Below are 22,514 nucleotides of genomic sequence, written 5' to 3'. Positions count from 1 at the left end.
GGGAAAAGATGAGGGTATATGGTCCCATACAGATTTTACAGCCGAAATCACCCTGGAGGATGCCATTCACTACGACTCCACTGCAGTGGGTCTTCAGGTAACATCACTGTTCTGTTACTATCCTGAAATGAAGTTCTCATGACACCAAATGTCTACATAAAAGGGAAATAAAGGATCAGACACTTTGTAGATGGTTTTAATCTGAATATTTCTTAACTATCAAAGTAATTGCAAATATCCCACTATTCTAGTTCATCTTCTTTGGCAGGAAAAATGAATGAATCACTCATTTTCCATTCTCTTCTATAACCCCTCAAGTTACGGAAGATATATAGCTCTGCTACTAGTGCAAATACAAACTAAACGAAACTCACAATTGATTCAGTAGACTTTTATTGCTCTCTCAACTTCAGTAACATTCCAAAAAATAGTTTTCATCTAACAATTATGAAACAAATTTGAATGGCAGGGTCATTCACATCATACACTTGTTAGAGACTTGTACTTCATATAAATGAAAAATATTAATTCTCCATTTAAAATGTTTAATTTACTTTGGATTTTATTACAAAAAAAATATTACAATTATAACTATAAAAGTCATAAAAATTGGAACTGTACTTTGAAATTACATCTCATGTTATCAAATATTATATAAAGGAACAATAAAATTCCATCTGTTTATTTAAACACAGTAAACAATGGAAACAAATCACATCTCCCTGGTCCCCCCACCCTCCAACCAAAACAAAAAATCCGTGAATAAAACAACAAAAGAAAAGCTACAACAAAAACAAACCAAATCTCATTTTTGATTTTTCTGATTTAAAATAAAAAATGGTTAAACAATTACTTGAAGCCAGCTGTAGAAATCAATTTATGCTAATTAAAAAATAATCTTAAGATGATTCTATCTCCAACTACGTTTTCCTATCATTGACATTTTATTTTTGAAAGATTAGCAAAGAGTAGTTTACATTAAAATTACCAGGTTTTTACATTTTTAACACTATTCAAACTTTGAATGTCCTGGAAGTCTTTCAATTTACTTTCTAAGAAATAAATAATTGCTGGTCTAGACTAAAAGACATTTCACATATTGGTACTGTATAACAATGATCTGGTCTACATAAATAAATTTCAGACATTGTCTTTCAATAGAATCATTTGTGAATTACAATGTTCTGTCGATGGCTTACACCTCCTAAGTCTGCGCAGTTAAAAACAGGATCCCCCCACTGGTTACACTGCTGAGCACGCTTACCTAACTGATACACGTGATAGAACCCTTTCCACAGAAAACTGGTGCTGCATCTGTTTCAGAAACCATTTTTGTTTTTTACAGAATTTGGAACCTGCTTTGTGAGAAGGGAAAAAAAAGAAAGCTACGATCCGCATATAAGGAAGGAAAATAAATGTATGTTTGGATGGAGGGAAAAAGTTACTACTTTTAAGTGGTCAAGAAAGCTGCTCGATAACTTTGTAACTACAGGCATCAGCACACACAGAATTCTGTTCTACACATCTTACAGAAGACTTGGCAAACAGGAACACTGGTGTGCCGCAGCTGATTCTAAAAACTGATCAACATCACACGCGCGCGCACACACACACAGCTGATTCTAAAAACTGATCAAGAACATCACACACACGTTCATCAGAAAGACACTGTGCTTCACGTCTGCATTTCTGATTATGAAAGAATATGTAGAATCATCCTTTTACCACAATGAAGCTAGTTCACTGTTTTACATTTTTTTAAGTTGTTATTTTAGAGTGAAACAGCATTCAGAAGAAAGCAAAGTTCAGATGGTCAACATCAGGACCCATTATAGTCTATGTAAACAGACATCTATAAATAAATTAAAAAGGGCGGAGAGAAGACTACCCTGAGGTGGCTCTGTGGCCAGGGCAGGTGTTCAGTAGCACGAAGCTCCACCCCTGGAAACCAAGGCATCTAAGAAAGCGCAGGGCTGTTCACTGGATTTCATTTGAAAATGGAGTATGTACAGGTTCCGTTCTTTTGCACCTTGAGGTAAATCAGTATAGAGCAATTACTACTGCACATCTATACCCATTTAAGGCAATATCTAAAATCCAACGTTATGTTGCAAATTATATTCTTCACTGTCTTGCAATGAATGTTAACCATGATCATTTTTTAAACAGTGGGAGAAGTATCATCATGTAAAACAAGCAGTAAATGACTTAACCATGAGTGACCTTTGCTCTTCAATGAAGTAGTCAGATCAGATCACACAGTAAAATCAAGTAGTCACAAGGAAGTAGAAGCCAGTAATAAGTAGAAACTTGTGGGTGAAAAAAACATTTTGTGTGCAAACTATTTTACAAGTCACGGTTTTTCTGGCACTGCATAATTACTATACATAATTAAATAAAAATCACAGAAACACTATGATCCCTGGTAGTTTTCCATTTATATTTTAAAATCACTTCCTGTAAAATAAGTATACAATGTGTTAACCCTTTGGTGTCCAGACCCAAGGAAATGACGTGAGGAAATCTCTTGCTCTCAGGTACATGGAGGCTGTTAAAAATAGCAGCGAATCCTGGGGTCTCTGGGAATGATGATGCTGCTCTACGTCAGAGGAATCCGTTCTGTGGAAGCGCACAAACAATGGGGAAGCACCACGGAGAATACTAGTCTCTTTCAGGCGCGGCTAAATAACGCCAGTTGTAGTTTCTCAAGAAACGCAGCTACATTTCCAACCTCTTCGGTGAGGCAGAATTTGAAACCGTTTTGTTAACGAGAATCTGGCAATAACACCTTAGTTGAGGACATGAAATGGGTCAAAACATAGATTGGAATGGATTAACCAAACACTTCAGAACTGCAAAAAAGATCAGCTTTTGGCTTTCTCGGTGATTCTCTAAGATCAATTTGTTATGGCTGTGGAAGGGAAGACTGGCATTGAATTAAAATCTTCACCTTAACATTCCTGTCATCGGTGTCTGTTTCTGGGGATTCTCAATACTCATTTGGTTCCTGCAAGTTATTCTCTTGCCAAATCAGTTTGCCATCTCCCTCCGTCCGTCCCACAGGCAGCAAGAACGCAATGCACTTCCTGTGGAGCTAAGAGTGTCTAGACACCACTAAAAAAGGTCCGCTGAAAGTTAGAGAGACAGCCCAGAAAAACAGAAAGGAAGAGCACAGATAACTGAAACAAAGCAGGAAGAGTGTCATCAATCTCGGCTGACACAGAAAATGTCCACTTTCTTCTTAAAATGCAAAGACGGCAGTACTCGGTATCAAAGGCAGAAAATCTATCTACTGCGTCCAGATAATAAATCATAAATGCTGTGAGCACCAACTATTTACATAACAATGTACTGTTACCTTATCAAATTGTTATATAGTCTTTAGCATCCCTATCAATTAAAATAAATAAAATATTTTAAAATATAATCATGGGCAAGTAACTATTAAATATATTCTGTACAATAGAAAGAATAGCAATGTCAACCGGAAGTGAAGGGTAATTCTGAGGAGCATAAATTAATACTGATCACAAACCCATGAGAGAATCCTGACTCCTGATTATCTGCTCACACTACTTATACGAGAAAATAATCAAGGACTTGAACTTGATACAAACTAAATTATTTACAGTAAAAGGAAAGGCAGAGAATAAAGTGGGCATTCTGGGAACGACTAACGAATTCAAGGGAAACAAATCAACACAGGAAACAAAATTTAACTATGGAAAATTGGCATGGTCTAGCTTCAAAAAGTCATATGGTTATGGGGATTAAATCCATAAAATATGGAGGCTAAATCATAAATTTAGCAATTCTACTTATCTTTTAGAAGAGAAACTAAATCTGGAGGTTCGGGGGAGATTCAGAAACCTTTTTCAAAATAAAGGTCAAATCCATAGTTCTTTATCTAGGAAGGTCCTATTCTCTTGCCGACCTTCACCTCTATGGCCAAAACCAAACTCCACTGCCTGTGAAACACGATGGACAGATACGTGAATGACAGGCACACGCACAAGCCGCGGCATGTTACCATGTGTCCCACAGCACTGGCATAAAGATCCCCTGTTCTTCCTGTAAAGCATTAGCTGAAGCGATAGACAAAAATTTTCAGAAACAAGTTAAAACTCACATATAAAAATTATTATAAATATCACTAAAAGTTGATATGAATTGTCATGAACAGATAAAAAAGGTAGATTGAATGTACCTCCCCACATCCTTCTATTGCAGAAAAAGAGAACAAAATCCAGCAGAATAAATATTTGAATTGCAGAAATCATGTACCTCACTTGTGAGAGACCATTTCATTATCTATACAGTCTCCCCGGTGCTCATAAACTTCACACACTACTTCACAATAGCCACTAGTGACGCACACATGGCCAGGGCTACAATATCATCAGGTACAGTGCATTAAACACACATATACACACAGGAAGTATACAAATACACATATATATAATTCTTCTTGGGTCAATTCTACAATGACGTCTCAGCATCCAAGTAGCTCTTGGTTGGCTCATCTTCAAAATTTATTTTCACACTCACAGGTCTTTCAGGGCTATTCAAAACAAACAAAAGGTGAAGAAAATGATTTCAAAATGAACATTTAAAATTATAAACATGGCTAGCATCTATAATAAGCTTTTTGAGATGACTATTCACATTATAAAGTTTTTATTACTGTTTTTCTCTCTTCTTTTTATACCAGTAAACTTAATTGGAAGGCCAAATATGAAAATGCTTCTACGAGGTTTTTTAATGGAAGTGTTTATGATTGAAATCCCTAGTCGTCTTACAACTGAAGGGGGAGCTCCTTAAAACTGGTGAATATTACTAATCTTAACTGAATGCGTGAAGACAAGCACAGCATTTGACTTTTATTTTACTGACAAATAGATACAGGTATCAAACAATATCCTGGAAAAGGTAACAAACTTATGAAATACCTTTCCCTATCATCTGGTTGACAAATTCACAACCAACACTTATGCTGCACTTTCAGGTTAATTTAAAGCATAAATGACTTCGTTTGTGTGAGCTAATTTGATGTCACGAGTGAATCTCTGGATATTGGGGGGGAATTTTTCATAAAGTGCAATATATGCCTATTCGCTGCCTCCTCCAGGGAAAGTTGAAGGAAGATTCTTCTAACACTTTTCTATGAAATGACATGGCCTCAAGGGTCCCTCACTCCACATGATGGCATTATTGCAATGTCTTTATTCTTTTAACGATCCCAGAGAGCGGGGGACGAAAAGGTGAGAAAAATTACTAACTTAAAAAAGAACAGTTAGTGAGATTTGGGTTGTGTGGAATGCAGAAATGGCAAAGCCTAATCAAAAAAATAGATAAGGAAGAGCAAAGATACCATAAAGAAGCAGCCCAGCTCAGAGAAGCCAAACTCGAATGATAATGAGAGAAAATGAAAGTGGATGCAGGCGAAACAGGCAAAGGGCTCTAAAAGGGAGTGGAGAAAGGCCGGGGGCGGGGGAGCTGATCAACAGTTACCGAACGACAGCACTCAGAAAGACAGCAGGCAGCCATGGGCAGTAGCATAACTGTCTGTCCAAATGCTCTTTTCACCTGACACACAAGCACAATACACAGGCGCCCAGCAGTGTCTGGTACAAGGCGCACACCAAATCGGTGTTCCTTTGAATTACTACGTGTTTGTTGAATGTGAGCTTCTGAACATGCTACCGGGCACTGTCTCAATTCTCAAGAAGCCCATGAACGGAGTACAGATGATCATGGAGGGAGATTCAAGAGCTCAGGCTTCAAAGTGAGGGCCAGGGATGAAAAAAAATCTTTGTTTAATGTTAAGAGTTACAAAACAAGAACTTGCATAATAGTTTCAATGCATGATCCAGTGACGGTCTTTACATACATGGATTCAATTTCTGCCAGAAATATCTTCGAGAAAAATCTATGTTCAACATTTGAAGAAATGGTATGCTAGACATACCCCCCTCCCCGACACACACACACACACACACACACACACACACACACACACACACACTTGAGAAGGGAAAATGCTTTTCTTCAACTATCAGAGAAAGAATTTGAGCTTAGTGTTCAGCGAAACTATTTATCCCTGGTAGGTATCTTTCTTCATATGGTTTCCAATGTTGTACATATTCATTTCATGATATTGTGTGTGTTCATAATTATCATAAAATGTCTCAAATCCTTTCTTTAGAGTAGACAATGGGCAGAGTATAAATTAAAAACACAGATAACGTGCCAGCTGATTTACTGCCATAATTATGTTCGTAGGTAGTAAAATGATGAATGCATGGATGCCCGGAAAGGAAAGGGAGGAAGGAAAGGCAGACTGGTTTTTGTCAGGCAGAGAAGAAATCCATTAGGTTTAGATAGGTTAGTTTTACTTTTAGTTTCTTAAAGACATCTGAAAGCGGGAATACGGTTACAAAGGTCTAAGTGGGTATAGCTACCTCGTGGTAGAGCCGGTTACTTTGGCATTTTCAGTGCTCGCGGACAGTGCCTTCCACTGTGCCGTTTTGGCCATTTCATCTGAGATATTAACAACTGAGGGATCGACACTGAAGAACAAACACACTTTTTGGTTAGTATTCAGTACTTGCTTAAGCATTAATACTGCCATTCGAATTATTTATTTAACACTTGTGCTCATCAACTTAAAATACAACTCTTGCCAAGCATTTACCAACAAGGCTGAGCAAAGTACCAGAACCGTGGCATGTGTTTACAAAGACTTCACAGGAAACTTTATCAGCAAAACCAAGAGGATTATTTAAATAAGCAAAATGTATTTATGTAACTAATCTTCAGAATATAATTTGAGGTTCCACAGTATTTCTGTAGCCATGATGACCAAAGACCTTGGCTATTACATAGTAAAGAACATTGCTGAAATAATATGAAAGAATATACTAAGGTGCTTATACACATAAAAAAGGTGCAAGCTTACCACAACCCCCAAAATGTTTATAACACAAATGCCAATCTCACCAAATAAATATCCCAAGTAGATAAGGGACATTAAGATGATAGGGGGGGGGGGGAAATACAGCCACTTTCGTTTTCATCATTTTTGCAGTAGAGTTGAAAAAGTATACTTTAGAGTTGAAAACAAAACCCAGAACATTTTCAACAGCTAACACATCAATATAAAATCCTACTTTTAGCTGGCATGAGCATTTTTTAGTGTCGAGGTGCTACTTTGAGTTTACCAAAATTAACAGCCCAGAAAACTGTCCTTTTATTCCCATGAGGGACAAACATCTCTCGATCCCTATGATATATCCCCACCGTTACTTCAAAAACCCAAAGCCAACGATGGTATGCATGAATTTAATTTTGTGCTCAAGGTTGTCAGTCACATGTAATATCAAAGCAGCATGAAATTAATGTAGAGAGTTTTGCAAGCCAATTCTTCACCAAGGGAAAATACTTCACACAAGTGACAAACACCGATGCTCCAACAGGTGGGACATGAACAAGAGGGTGGCGGTCATCTCGAGAGTGCTGACTCTCCATCGGATTGCAGATACGGTGGACGTCGTCACCGAGTAGTCAAAAGAAAACCCAAGTCCGTTTTTGTACATGTCCAGGTTCCTTAAACGCTTCCTCGCCCCTCCACCCATCATGATCCCAATTCTACCTTACAAACCTGGTTAGGCCAGAAGATGTACACTGGCGCAGATAGGAACTGTAAACACAGGGAATCCAGGACTGATGAACCCCTCAGGTCCAATGGAGAGAGTGGCGATACCAGGAGGGTGGAGGGAAGGTAGGGTATAAAGGGGAACCGATTACAAGGATCTACATATAACCTCCTCCCTGGGGGATGGACAACAGAAAAGTGGGTGAAGGGAGACATCAGGCAGTGTAAGACATGATAAAATAATAATTTATAAATTATCAAGGGTTCATGAGGGAGGGGGAAGCAGGGAGGGAGGGGGAAAAATTTTTTAAATGAGGAGCTGATTCCAAGAGCCCAAGCGGAAAGCAAATGTTTTGAGAATGATGAGGGTAACGAATGTATGAGTGTGCTTTACACAACTGACATATGTATGGATTGTGATAAGAGTTGTATGAGCCCCAATAAAATCATTTAAAAAAAAAAAAAAAAGGTGTCCAGGTTCAGAAATGGCCCGGCTTCTCACTGGAACTGCTGCCAACCCCAAGTACGCAGCTATTTGCTTGGCTGCCAACCTCAGGTAACTGCAGAAAGGAAGTCCTCAAGGGTCTTAGCTCCTGGTGGTCGGCTTCTAAATAGGAATGCTCCTACCAGTAGAAATTGAGGCTTTCCTTTAAAAAGGCATGCATCCACTTCCCCCAAAAACTTTGCCCGCATTAAGTAAGCTGTTTTCATACTCAACAGGGCTTTCTAAAGTTCCAAGGCTTCCACGTTTTAGTTCACGGATCTTCACAGGAAGCAATCCAAAGCTATGTAAAATTTTTAATTCTGGGAATAAACAGGTCTGCAGATTTCTAAGCATTCCTCACACTGAAACTGTTTTTAGCAAAGCAGCACTCATAATAGCTCGTGTCATCTCTCAAGAAGACAGACAACCCATCACTTTGTGTTAAGTCTCACGTACAGACTCCCGCCTTCAGTTTGTCAGAGCCCGTGCGTAACCACACTGAGAAAGTGAGAAGGCAAGACAGAAATGAAGTGACAAGTGATATCCACAAACTGGTGAGTCACCAAGGCAGCACGACAGTTCCCATGCTCTTGGCAGAAGCACAACTTCAGTGGTTAACATAAATCACTCAAATCCACATTTACAGTGCTGGGCAGAGCAGAGCCCTTTAGTGCTGGCTATCTTAAAATCCAGACGTGTGGTATGAGACAGCCCTAGTGGTACAGGACTTGAGCACTCAACTGCCAACCCAAAGATCCACCAGCTGCTCCACTGAAGAAACGACCTGGTGGAGTATTCCTGTGAAGATTACAGACCAGCCAAGCTTTTTTTTCTTTTTTTGGTTTTTGAAGTTTATTGGCATTTATTTCACATAGCATACATATTAACCCTTTAATTGTATTTTTTAATCAATTTATTGGGGCTCATACAATTCATCACAATACATAGATCAATTGTGTAAAGCACACCTACACATTTGTTGCCCTCATCATTCCCAAAATTCGCTTTCCTCTTGGGTTCCCGGAATCAGCTCATTTTCCTTTTTCCCCCTCCCGACCAGACAAGCTTTCTGGGGCAGTTCTGCTCTGCCACAGTGGATCACTATGAGTCAAAATGTGCCCCAAGAGCATACAACATACAAAGATTGGAGGTAAAAAGTACGGACAGTGACTCAGACGAGTATTAATCATCAAAATTAAAAGCAAAAAGTCCAAGAGAAAACACTTAAATTAATTTATCTGAACTAAAACATATATATGCGCAAGTGCAACCTCAGTAAAAACTATAAAGAGTAGATTCTTTTCTTAAGCTGGATGCAAGTTGACATCAACACACCTTTCATTGAGACTGGTTGGAAAAGAAACTCATCAATAAAAATACAGGTCTTTCCTCCCTCCCCTACTTTACAATAGTAAAACGTGTATCTAATCTTCAGCTTTCATCATTACATGTGAATATAAAATACCAAATCATACATACTAATAATGTTTCCTTAACATGAGCCCTTACATTCAATCGTGAAAAAGCTCACGTCTGGAAGTCACCATCATTAGAGAGCCTCTGAACATACTACACATGGGAAAGTTATCAGACAAAGGATAGAAGTGCTTCTTTTCTTTTTTTTTTTTTCAAAGTTGGTTTTTTTTTTATTTATTTATTTATTTTTTTTAATTAAACATTTTATTAGGGGCTCATACAACTGTTATCCCAATCCATACACACATCAATTGTGTAAAGCGTATTTGTACATCATTTCTCAAAACATTTTCTCTCCATTTAAACCCCCGACATTAGGTCCTCATTTTTCGAAGTGCTTCTTTTCAAGCACATACTAACCTCAGCCCGAAGGAAGGGAGGAAGGAAAAAGCAATACTATTGGGCATCAGCTCTAACGGGGAAAGGCTGGGCTTTGTATCCCTAACAGTCTGAGAAGGAGAGTCGCGATGAGCCAGCATTGACTTGATCGCAGTGAGTTTTATTGAGAGAAGTGTAATGGTCGAAAGGGTCACAGAGACAGGGGGAGCAAAGGACTAAAAGTAAATGTCACAGGCTCGACATGAAAGGGAGTCGAAGGATCTGGTCCAAGTCCAGCGATTTCCTTCACGCCTGCCTGCAACGCAGGTCAGGAAAGCGTTTGGCACTGCTTTGGAACCTGAGAACTCAACTCTAGTGGGCATACCAAATAGATATTTTATCATCTTTAAAAAACAGATGTCACTAACGAAACAACAATAGTTTCCATATGCTGTTGACATATACATAAGATACTTTTGTTATTTGGTTTCTTTAAAAAAATAAAATAGCATCTCACCTATAATTTAGGGCCTTAACTGGAATTTGCAAGAGACTTCCTCCTTCAAATGGAAGGTGCACGGTATCACTCTCTTCGGCCTGGAGCATCCGTTCAGCTTCCTTTAGGGCACGTATGCAAAATGATTACTTTCCTCAGAATCTCTTCATGCAGATCAATTAATACGTAGTGTCTTAGAAACCACACATTATTTAACGAGAGCACATCTGCCTAGGACCGACTAACTCACTTTACTATGAACACATGCCAGTGGCACAATCACTGTACAGGGTAATGTTTAATTGTATACTTGTCACCTCTATAAGTCAATCATATTTTACTTTTTTTCATTTAAAGAGCAGTTTAGACACATCAGTAAATCTGACTCTCAACTGTAATGTAGGCATTTAATGAGAGATACCACTTTGTCTTTCATCATAATGCAATACAGGGAGTAGCCCCTTTGGATAAAGCTGGGTTTCTCAACCTCGGCACCTGACATTTAAAGACCAGATAAATGCTGATTGGAGGAGCCTGGAAGGCACGCACCTAGAACGTTCACCACCAACACTCCTGGCCTCCACTCGCTGCAAGACAGGCATAACATCCAAGTCAGGGTGACATTGCAAAACTTCACTTTGGGAGGGGAGACCAGACAGTGGACAGACCAAAACCACGACATCACAGTGAGAAAGGGAGAGACGGCGCTCACTCTACATTCTTACTGACGGGACTCTCGTTCTTCTGAGGTGCGGTGGGTGCAGCTAGGGAAAAGAGAAGTAGGATCCTCTCTAAATGTCCTAGTGTCCATAGCAACCCCGTGTGGCCATGTGGGACACATAACATTTATTAGTGAAGGACACCTGGGGGAAGACTGCAAAAAGGACCACTGGGTAGAGACCTCTCTACTGCCTTCTCCCACCTCCTCCCGTCTTTAATACCTTCAATGATCACGAACACTTGGCATTCAGCAGTCATCTTGGCCCATAGGGTACCTCACACTTCATTTCCTTCCAAATTTTTTTGTATGAGAGAATAAAATGAGTCCCTGTGTTTTCCCCACCTCCTTTTTACCCCTGTTGACACTGAACCTCAATCTAACTGATAAGTAATCAACAGGTAATTATACCTCTAAATGTGTCATAAATACTTTATACCCCCTATAAGATAGTGGCACCCATTTGAAAAATCATAAAAGCCCATAAGTATTTACATATATAAAAGTTTAGAAAAAATAGAACCTGTTAAATATTAGCATCTCAATTCAAGTTAATCTTCTAAATAAAAGCCATAATTTTCGTGAAAAATATAAAGCCAGGAATTTCAATATCTATCTTTAAAATTATCAAACTTGAAAGTAAATCTTTCTGATCTTTGATCTCCAAGCATTATTTTGAATGGGAAAACTGAGCAAGGCAATAAAATCAACACAATCGTGCCCTGCAAACAGTGATGGCACTGAGTTCAATATCAAAAACAAAACAGCATCTGAAACTAAAGAAATAATGTTGAATCTCAGTATACAAATCAACTGATTGATAGACTTAATTACATATAAAGATTCAAATGGCACAACATTTTTTGTAAAAAGATGTAAGGTTCTTTTCATCATTAAGGATGTCTGATTATTATAAATTCATTTAAAAATCAAAATGTACAAAAAATGTCCTCATGCATGGTAGGTAAAATTAGATGATGGATTAGGATGAAGAATTTTTTTTAAAGACTCAAATACATCTGTTGGTAAGTACACGTGATGTATCATTTCAAAATAATATTCCTATGTCAAGACAATAGAGAAGCAGGACAGTGAAATGGCTAAGAGGCAAGGTTTGCACCATTACTTAACCTCTCTTCCTCAGTTTCCTTATTCGTAAAGTGGGCACAGCAAGTGCTATGGTTAAGTGCCATCGAGTCAGCTACAAGTCATGGCAATTCTATGCACAAGAGAATCGCTGCATTGCCCTACCCATCCATACAACTGTTCTTGTGCCCGAGCCCATTGTTACAGCCACACTGTCAATCCACCTCGGAGAGGGCCGGACTCTCCCTTCATTGCCCCTCCCCTTTACCAAGCATGATATCCTTCTCCAGGGACGGCACAACAATAGCAACCATGTAATAATGTGAGATTACTTGCTCTGGCCTGTTTATCCCTAGTCTTTCTAACAACCACCAAATGACTAGGTGGGAGCATGCAAACAGGCTACGTTCAAGTCTAAACAGGGGGCTGGTTGGTTTTGCCATTCTACTGGCTATAAAGTGAGCCACCCGAAGCAGAAATAGAACTCTAAGAACAGCAAGTGAGAAGAGGCACAAGGGAAGCATGTAAGGCACAACTGAGAAGCAGCACTGCAGACAAAATAACTGGTTTCTTTACATTTCTGATCCTGATGTGACCTGTTAACTTCCCTAATAAACCGCCGCCATAGTTATGGGTATTGTCCGTGAGTCCTATCTAGGTGGTGTCATTGCAATGGCTCATTAAAGGCAGCACAGAGACAGAGTGCCACCCGAAGGGCAGCGGTGTCAGCATAGAGTTAAGAAGGTGGGAGGGTGGCGGCATGTCCAACCCCTCTGCCTCATCAGACTGATCCAGGGAAAATGCAGTCGGAGTCACCTTCTCCCATGTGTACCTAGAGGAGGTGAAAGGTGGCCCCCACGCCATTTCTTCAATCTACAATTCATAACAAGGTTCTTGTGACGATGAAAGAAGTTAACCTATTTAAAGTGATTAGAATACCTGCCAGATGGTACAAAATATTGACCCAGTCAATGCTGCCAATGTGAATTTCTCGACTGTTACCTCTTTCTCTTTTTTCTTCTTGTCATCTTCTTTCTTTTTCTTACTTTCTGGCATTAGATCATCAAGCCAGCTAAGTTCTCTCTTTGTGAAGCACAGGTCCATAAGTTTGCGCACAAAGACTAATGCAAGAACCTTTAAAAAATGGGCAAGGAAGTATTAACAACATCCAAAAGAGGTCACTTAAAGAGAATATAAAATATGTATTAATTACAAATAATGTGAAAGTCACTCATATAATTTGCTGAGAAATGTTTGCATACACCATCTTAAAAGAACTGGGTCACCTTCTTGTCCTCTTGAACTTTCTTCTCAAATGATAGTTATCAAGGAATTAAAATGGAAAGAGGCTTCCTAAGTAGCCCTTTTCTGAATAAACACTTTGCTTTCTGCATATAATTATACAGTAAGTTGTGCAAACTGGGAATCATCACGGTAAAATAAAGTTAGGAATTTTGAGAATGGCTTTACATTATATATTATATAAGTAATCTTTTTAAAAAGCCCTTCCTATCAATTTTACTATTTTTGAGGCAAGAAATGAAGAGAAAGAAGTATACTTATGACTCCAAGCCCCACATTCCAGCGGTAGAACACGGAAAGCTTTACCCTCGGCCTGGTATGTAAAAATACATGCATTGAGATTATGCGAAAGAACATTAAGCATCAAAAAATATTAGGAAAACCTGAGAATTTTTTCCCCCATTTTAACTTTAAGTAGATAGAAACGTACATCCTGCCACAGGCAAGAAATTTTCACAACCTGGACAAACAGCTTCTGACTCTCTGTACAGGTTTCACTGTACAGAAGAAACGACTCTTACATTTTAGAATATTTCTGGCTAAAGTTCTGATACCTATGTCTTAAGGCTAATGCTAGGGAACTAACAAAAAAAAACAAAAACGCTCAGCACACACTGGTGTTTACAATGCACCGGTCGACTCCACAGCAGGAAAAAGAGACTGATGCCTTTGTAATCATTAAGAATAGAGACCCTTCAACAGGGCTTTAAAGCTTATGGAAAAATACCCAGGTCTTTTCATTATATTTCCCCACACATTTTGAAGCCCTCTTATTCCATTATTCTTATTCCTAGTGTGTTGCAGTCAGTAGGTATAAAGTAAATTACTGCAAGGCTATTCAGATTCACCACAAGAAATAAAACTTTACTGGGCTCCGATTAACCAATCTTAAGGTTTTGGAGAAACAGAATGGCTATACAAGCTAAAATAATAAAGAAGAAAATTGCTGTTAATCCATCTGAGCCTGGTTAATGTTTTCAAGGGTAGATTTTAAACTACTGTTCCAGTTCTGAATTTTACCTAGGTTCCATACGTCCCCTAGGGATCACCTTACACATTATATGTAGGTAGTGTGGTAACAATTCATTCCCTCAGGATTACAGTTGACAAGCCGCAGCCACTCGTCCAAATCCCGCCGTCACCTGCTCCACAGAGGCTATGAGCTAAGAATGGTTTTGACAAATGAATCTTTGAAAGGGATTTGATGACCAGGAGCAATAATTGATATTTAACTCCCCATTAATTGCAACTCTACCCCAAGTAGATAGAATTTCTTTCTTCTCATTAACAGACTTTGATTTTAAGAAGTTGTATAGTTACTTTTTGAAGATCGGATCAATAAAAAACTAATGGACATTAGTGTTTCCTCATGACCCACAAAACCTAATACACGTACTGCCATTTGATCCTTTACCGGGGAGTGGGGAGGGATGGGTAAATGTTGACCCTACCTCTCCCCAGTTCTAGTTGTTCAAATTTATTGCTAGAAGTACATATAATATTTTTTAAAGCTTTTCGTCTATCTTCCATACGATTCCCTCTTTTATTTTCTTCTGTGCTCAGGCTTGGGAAGGGTTAATCCCTTATCAGTCTTTACAAATAAAAAAACTTAGGTTGCATTTAAGGCATGAATAATAAAGACACAAAAGGTATTCTTTTCCGTAATTTTATATGCCTTCCTATAGATAGACATTGTTGCAAAGGTTTCTTTCCTTATCTCCAAATGGTTTTTGAACTCAGTTTTCTATCCAGGGATTATTTACACCAGTGTTTAATTTCCCAAAACTTAAAATTATTTGAGGTTTTATTTGTCCCCATCGTTTTTTAATTTAATTATGAGTAGGGAGTATGCCACCTAGACGCTATATGTGACATTTTATTTTTAATATTTTTCTTTGTACGTGACCATTGTCTATATGAAATTTACAAAAGAGTGTTTACACTCTATTTGGGAAGTATAATATTCTGTGCTTACTTAACGAATTCAGTTGATTGAGTTACTAAAATCATGGAAAGTCTTGACAACTTTTTAACATCTAGATCTGGAAAATCCCAACAAAGAGGTATTACAGCACCCAGTGAAAGAGCCATGTGGTATTCTGGATGTTCTGGTGTTTACATTTATTTGGCTTTCATGCTAGTTCCATAAGCTTCTTAAACTCTGAAGTTGTTTAAAAACCCAAGACAAAGTTCTACTTATGTATCCCAAAGATGAAAAACACCAAAATTGCAAAATAACTACAGTGGTCTTTAGCTAGAATGAATCAATTTCTAATTTCACACAACAAAGGTGTTAAAAATAGGTTTGGGGCTGTTGGCTTTTTTTCAAAGTCAATTGTAAATGTTAATTTTAAAAGCAGTATCAACACTCATAAAATATTATCATTAAAGGGCAAAGCGTGTCTCGTAAAACAGAAGGGACAATTAAACTTACCATCATGGGGAAGACCACTGCAGCAGACGATGCCTTTATCACCCACAGAAGAACCAGGCAAGTGAGCTGAATAACTGTGAAAATATGGACCTTCCAGAGGGGCACGTAGCGGAGGTATATCAGGTCAGGCTGATGCTTAGCAGGCATTCCAAATAATTTTATGCGGTCAAAAAACTGTATGCAGATAGGAAGAGAACAAAAGGTTCTCAACAAAAATAAAGAAATGCTATGCAACTTTTTGGGCAGCACTCTGTCTACCTCACAAATTCTTAAAACAAGATAGGACAAACTGAGATTGCACTTGATTAGTGAAGAGCAAACCGTAGACTTGCTGTGCTACAAATTAAAGACATTGCCTTGAAGAAGTGTCGCAAGTCATTATTCGCCACAAACTGCCAACCTCAGTCAACGTACTTCCATAACAGGAGGGGCTCAGTTGCAAAAATGAGGTTTTCACCGTGCCCTACAATCTCAGCACCTTCCAGAAGTATTTTAAATAGGGCAACATCCAGTGATGAAAGCACTGGGTGCTAGCTGTGGCTGAATTGCTTACTTAGCTAATAACCTTCCGTAGGGTCCATCTTTATTTTTTAAATGAGGATATCTTCCCTTGCTGTTTTCTTGTGTTATTTTGAGGATATTAAAAAATAAAAGTTTTAGGTCAAGGCTTTATAGCTGCGTGAACTATACTGTGCCACATAAATGCCAGGTATTAACTATTTGTAGAAGAAACTGCTCTCTACGTTTTCTTTTGAAAGCACAGAGACTGTAGCCCTACGTGTTGAAAAACAGTCCTTTCCACTCGCCCACCCCAGTATTTTTTATTCTTCAGCGGGGCTTTTCGTTGGCTCTCACTGAACATCAGTATGGATCACATCCGTCCATGAGCTCCCGGGAAGGTGGGGAGAGGGTCACAGGCAACCATGATGGGGCAAATGAGGACTGGGAGTCAGCAATCCGAAAACCAGCCCACTCGAAAGTACCACAGAAGCCAAACGAATCACACTATCAGCCAGTCTCATAGAAACCCCCTGGGGCAGAGCACAGCTGCCGCTCTGGAGGTCTGAGCTGGGAAAGCTAGCCCATGGGAGCAAACACCGTGGCCGCTCTCTCTCCTTGTGAGCAGTCGGGGGTTCAAACCGCTGGGCTTGTAATTAAGCATCCCAAACCGTAACCCACCACGCCATCAGGGAAAGAGGCAGCACTGCACATTTAAAATACAAGCGGGCTTCCAAAAGCCTGTGGGAAAGACTGGAATTTCCTCCCACAAACTTCAGAAGGCCTCCGGTATTTGTGAGTTTTTCTACAAAATCATAAAATAACTTAGGACTTGCCTGGATGCCTTTCAATGAGGACACTCCCATATAAAGGAAAACACCATACAGAACAGGCATGGGAATAAACTGTAAGTGAAAAGGCAAAATTAGAACTCACGTTCCTGAAATAATGTCATAGTAATGACAGAAAAAACAGTCACGAACGATCTATGGTGATCAAACTGCACGTGGCCTTGACCGACCCAACTTTTCCATAAATGAAGAAAATGCTACTGAAAATATAACATCCTGTGTTCTCTTCCTAAAAGGAGGGGTGTTCGTTGCTTAAAAGTATTACCGTGCAAACTACTTGTTCTTAAAACTTAGATCTAGGGCACTGCACTTTCCACCTCAGATTCTCATAAATATTCAACTACTTCAAATACATAAAATATTCAGAAAACCATCTGGTATGTGTTCATTACTCAAAATATGTTGACTGTTATGTAAGGGTAAAGAAATTTTGAAACACACACACACACAAACACCCTGGAGTTTTACAGTCTATGGTGCTATACGTGAAGGAGAAAAACAAAACAAAAACCTATTCTAAGCGTTCTTTTAATAATACCCCATCCTGACCCACCCCACAACAATGAATGAATGAATGAATGAGAGAGAGGGTGGAACCTGCATGACACTCTTCAAGAAGAGATGCGAATAGATAGTAAGGAAATGCACTGGGTCTTGAGGCTCTTCCTTGGACTGTGACGGCTAGCGCGGAAGGGCACTGACTTAAGCCTCGGTGCTGGCCCGTTGCTCCCGCGGGACTGCCACGTTCTTCACGGGAGACCATCACGAGCCCTGTTTACTACTGCTGCCCCACTGGTACCCAGCCTGGGAAGAACTCAACAGGCTAGTTTGTGAATTAAGCCACAGATAGAAAGTCCGTGAAAGGAAGCCAAAGAATCCCAGTGTTTAAAACTTTCAGATTAATTATTTAGCTACGTTAGGCTCAAGTTCCTAGCCAGGATGAGGTGGTACACCTAGGTGGGCGTTACACCTGAACCGGCCCACCTAGCCCAGGTGAATTTGATTCAACGAGGGCGGCGGCTCTGGCGCGCGCACTCAACGGCTGCTACACAGCCAAGGACCGAGGTATAGCTCTCCCATGAGGGGGAGAGATGTAACAGCTATGCTAGTTTTGGTTATAGTTATTATTTTTACTCCCTAGGTTCAGTGGAATATGCTTCATGAAAAATCCGAGGTGATTTAAAGATGATGAACCAAACATCATTTCTCTTGTGTTTCACTGCTAACCTGTTTTCAGCTTTCCTAATGAGTGCTTACTACTTTTATTTCACTAAGTGTATGAGGAAGGATGCATCAATTAACAGCAGCGTTATGCTTAGATTTCCTTGGCGTGAGTTTCCCCCATCTTTCCGCATTGCTTCCTCCAGCAGGTAGGCAAAACCTTCTGAGCTACTAGTGCTGACGACAACTACCAATGACCTATCTTCCCCCAAACAGTATCTGCAGCCCTTCATACCAGCCTTTCACATCGTGTTAAAATCACCTTGAAGTATTGTTTCCCAAGTAAGTGCTAGGAACTTAGGCTGATATTAATGTTTCCCCTTCATACAATGAGGTGTAAACTAGACGATAAAAAATACTTGAACACAGTTGATAAAGAAAGTTTTACCTTCAGTACTGAAGTCATGAACACTGAGAGGCCCATTAGAACGAAAATTAGTAACCCTGTAACCCGCTGTTCACGGATTCCCAGAAACTTGGGTTGTTCTCCTGGAGCAGAACATTCCGATTCAACTTTCAAGCTGTTGACATGGCTTATGGATAACACTGTTGCAGCCACAAACCACGGAAGGCCCATGACGGAGCAAACTCCCAGCATAACACCAACCATGAGCAAGTCCAGGTGATAGCCCGCTCCTTTCTGCAAGAGAAGGGAGCATGGGTGTTCATCAGTCTACATGTTCCTTTAGGTGAGAACTCTACACGACCTACGATGCGGCAGCGGAAGTACTAGCCTGACACATGCTCTGATGACCAGCTTACCAGGCCAGAGCAAACTGGGCAAGTGCTCGTTTTCCTGTCTTGCACTAACAAATACAGTCTATAGAAGAAGCAAAGGAAATGTGTGCGTGGTTCCCCGCCCCACCCCCACCTCGACCTTTAAAAACATTGCTTTTATCTAAAATTTGACGGCCATAACTTCTGTGGACTTAATCCAATTTTTGTGCTTAAATCCGGAATGGAAAAGTTCCCTTGTGTTTCATGGGGTTGTTTCAGAATTATCTTGTCAAATGGGTGTTCATTTGACACTAATAGTATTTCAACAAATAGATAAGAGCTATGCAAACGGCCTGGAAGCATTGTCTTTAATTACTTGAAGAGTTTCCAGTTTTTTTAAAAAAAACATAGTGCATGCTACATTCATTTAATTTAAAGACCGTCAGGGTCTGCAAGACAATGGGCTATCTCTTGGGTTTCCTTTCTGTGGTCACTGTGAGTGTTAACTTTTTCCTCATTAGTTCCGCCTTTTTTTCCCTACACACTTGGACTAACACCTAGCTTTGATAATTATAGTATGGTTTATTTATTTATGAAAACGTGGACTAACACCTAGCTTTGGAAATTATAGTATGGCTTATTTACCTGAGAGAATGACTTGCAGTGCTGCTTAATTTTGTATTACTAGCTTGTTGGTGAATGCTTAAATGGTGTACTTACTGTTATAAATTATACAAACTGTGGAGGAGGGAGACCCTCTCTGCAGATAACAAAGAGGGAACAAACTAATTTTCATCTTGGTGCTTTCAGTATTCTAGTGACTGCAAAACCACCACAACCCCTAGCAGAGGTCATGATAGAGCCGTAACTATTTAAGAATTACCTTCAACTTGTGCTCCTTCCTGTTTATGATCACAGCTGTAATCTGCTGGTCCATAAAGATGAGGATGGTGCAAAGCAGAGCGGGAACAGCAGCTATTAATAAGGTCCACCAAGGATTTTCTCCCAAGGGGCTTATGATCCAGCCTCGATTTGGATAAGTAGGCTGTTATAACAATTAAGATATTAAATAAATGAATAAGCATTTTAGAAAACAAGATAGTAAGAAAAGGTCCCCTTTGTCTATTGCACAACATTTCACAGCTTGAACGCGGTCTGGTCTATGAAAAGTCAAAAGTATCGGAAAGAACTGGATTACCTCTTGAGCTGTGTGAAGAATTATTTGCAAATACCAAACTCCAACCCGCACCCACTGCCATTGAGTCGATGCTGACTCATGGCGACGCTGTAGGGCAAGGCGGAACTGCCCGGGCGTTTCCGAGGCTGTAACTCTTCCCAGGAGTAGAAAGACCCATCTTTCTTCCATGAAACGGCTGGCAGTTTCGAACTGCTGGCTTGCAGAGCAGCAGACCGCACCACCCATCCTTAGAAAGCAGGACCCCTTGCAACATGGCTTAGGTGACTCTTTCCCCCAAAGGTAAGAGATTTTCCCTTTCCTCGAATCGGAAATGGCCCTGTGATGAACCTACAGGAGGAGACCCTAGGACTTTCTGAGCTGCAATCTCACGAAACCTCGCTGCATCTGCTCCCACATCTGCTTTGGTTCCAGACAGGTGAGTGACCATGCTGCTCCCGTGGAGTCAACAGATGATCGTCCACACATGAGGCCTCAGACCAACCAGTAGTCCAGCCTAGTTCCCAGCTAAGCCCGCCCTAACTGCCATGGGACTCTGAACCAATAAAGGGTTACTGCTAATATGCCTTGGGGAGGTATGTTATGTAGGAAGAGCTAAGTGAAGCAGGGTTGCACTAAACTCTTATGTACTTTACATCCAGTGAACTCACTGTACCAACTAGAAATCAGTCCCTTAACTAAACTACTTTGGAGCTCCTGAAGACTACTGATAAATCCAAGGACTCTACGTTCATTTGTATTTTGTATTACGACTGGCTATCAATATAGCAAATTTCATAGTGAATAATTTTATTAGAATGAATTCCACACATGTAACCCTACAGTGGAGACCACTGCTTTTAAAAACAGTGTTATTTTTTGATGTTTTATTATTGTGTGAAAGACAAAAGAGTTGAAAACTACCTTCATTAAACTCTGTCATTCATATCCCCTTTAAACCTTCTGATTCTAAAGAGAGTCGTATAATCTGGTTATAAGCAATCGCACAACTCAAAATGAATGTGCCCTTTCACCTCTCAGCATGGAGTCAGTGCTGACTCATAGCAACCCCCTGTGGCTTTCCGAGACAGTAACTGTTTATGAGAGTAGAAAGCCTAGTCTCCCTCCTTCCGATCTGCTGGTGGTTTCAAACTGTTGACCATGCGGATTGCAGCCCAATGCTTAACCACTACAGGGTGGGAAGAATAAATTATAATTACTTCATGATAAGAAAATTCCAGGATAAGCACTATTTTGGAAGTTACCTTCTTCCATGTAGAAAACAGTCATTGCATGCTATTATGACTATGATTTGTTAAAATCATTTGATTGGGAGCACGTATGAATAAGATTATGTCCACAGAAAACTGTAGTTGGGTCTGAAAATAACAACACGAGCAGATGTTTGGATTCAGTACTAGTTTCTTGTGTCCTCTCCTGGTTCTGCTGGAAAACGTACACAGAGTGTTCCCATGACTGCCAGACACACAATCCTTTGAGAAACGTACACAGGGTCTCCTCACCATGCTCTGACAAATCTGAGTTTCCTCCCTGTAAAAGTACAGAGGTGCCTTCTGAGCCCTGGAATGTGCATCAGGAATTTCTGTGTGGTGGGGAGGGGCACATTTCTTAAATGGCTCCCAGCTCCTCTTCACCGGGGTTATTTTTCCTCACTTTTCCTGATGAACTAGCTTGGAGATCTTACTCTCTATATAGGCTCACTTGTCCCTTTCAAAATGTCATTTTAACAATAAAAGTAAATATACATATGCATCCATATTTACACACAAAAACACTCTCCCCCAAAATGTCACTTAATTAAAAAACAATAAAATGTTCCCATTCAAGGCAAAGGGCATTTATAGAGGTCTAGATAAAGACATGTACATATGCAAATATATTTATATGAGGATGGGGAAAGAGGTCTATGAGCCTATATTTATAGGTTTAGCATTAAGGTAACAGAAGGACATTGGGCCTCCACTCAATACTTTCTTCTATTAAACTGGCATTCTATGATGCTCACCTTCCCAACACAACCGCTGAAGACAAAACGAGTGAATAAGCAAATGTGGTGAAGAAAGC

General features: G+C 39.7%; 1 protein-coding gene across 1 annotated transcript in view; it reads right to left on the bottom strand.

Moving 5' to 3' along the window:
- Positions 1-376: 376 nt before the first annotated feature.
- SLC4A7 (solute carrier family 4 member 7) overlaps positions 377-22,514 on the bottom strand; it is a 75,366-nt gene continuing 53,228 nt past the window's right edge. The window contains exons 16-23 of the mRNA XM_045297684.1: positions 20,139-20,300; positions 18,927-19,178; positions 17,303-17,371; positions 15,969-16,142; positions 13,235-13,366; positions 10,450-10,550; positions 6,462-6,569; positions 377-4,561 (exon numbers count right to left, since the gene is read on the bottom strand). Of these exons, the coding sequence (XP_045153619.1) occupies positions 4,480-4,561; positions 6,462-6,569; positions 10,450-10,550; positions 13,235-13,366; positions 15,969-16,142; positions 17,303-17,371; positions 18,927-19,178; positions 20,139-20,300 (1,080 nt within the window). The 3' untranslated portion in view covers positions 377-4,479. The remainder of the gene's footprint in view (positions 4,562-6,461; positions 6,570-10,449; positions 10,551-13,234; positions 13,367-15,968; positions 16,143-17,302; positions 17,372-18,926; positions 19,179-20,138; positions 20,301-22,514) is intronic.

This window comes from Echinops telfairi, unplaced genomic scaffold (genome assembly GCF_000313985.2).
Source record: "Echinops telfairi isolate 266 unplaced genomic scaffold, ASM31398v2 ScPeMD7_7420;HRSCAF=8458, whole genome shotgun sequence".
Classification (NCBI taxonomy): domain Eukaryota; kingdom Metazoa; phylum Chordata; class Mammalia; order Afrosoricida; family Tenrecidae; genus Echinops; species Echinops telfairi.
Note: the sequence above shows the minus strand (reverse complement) of the source record. Positions and strands in the feature narration are given on the sequence as shown.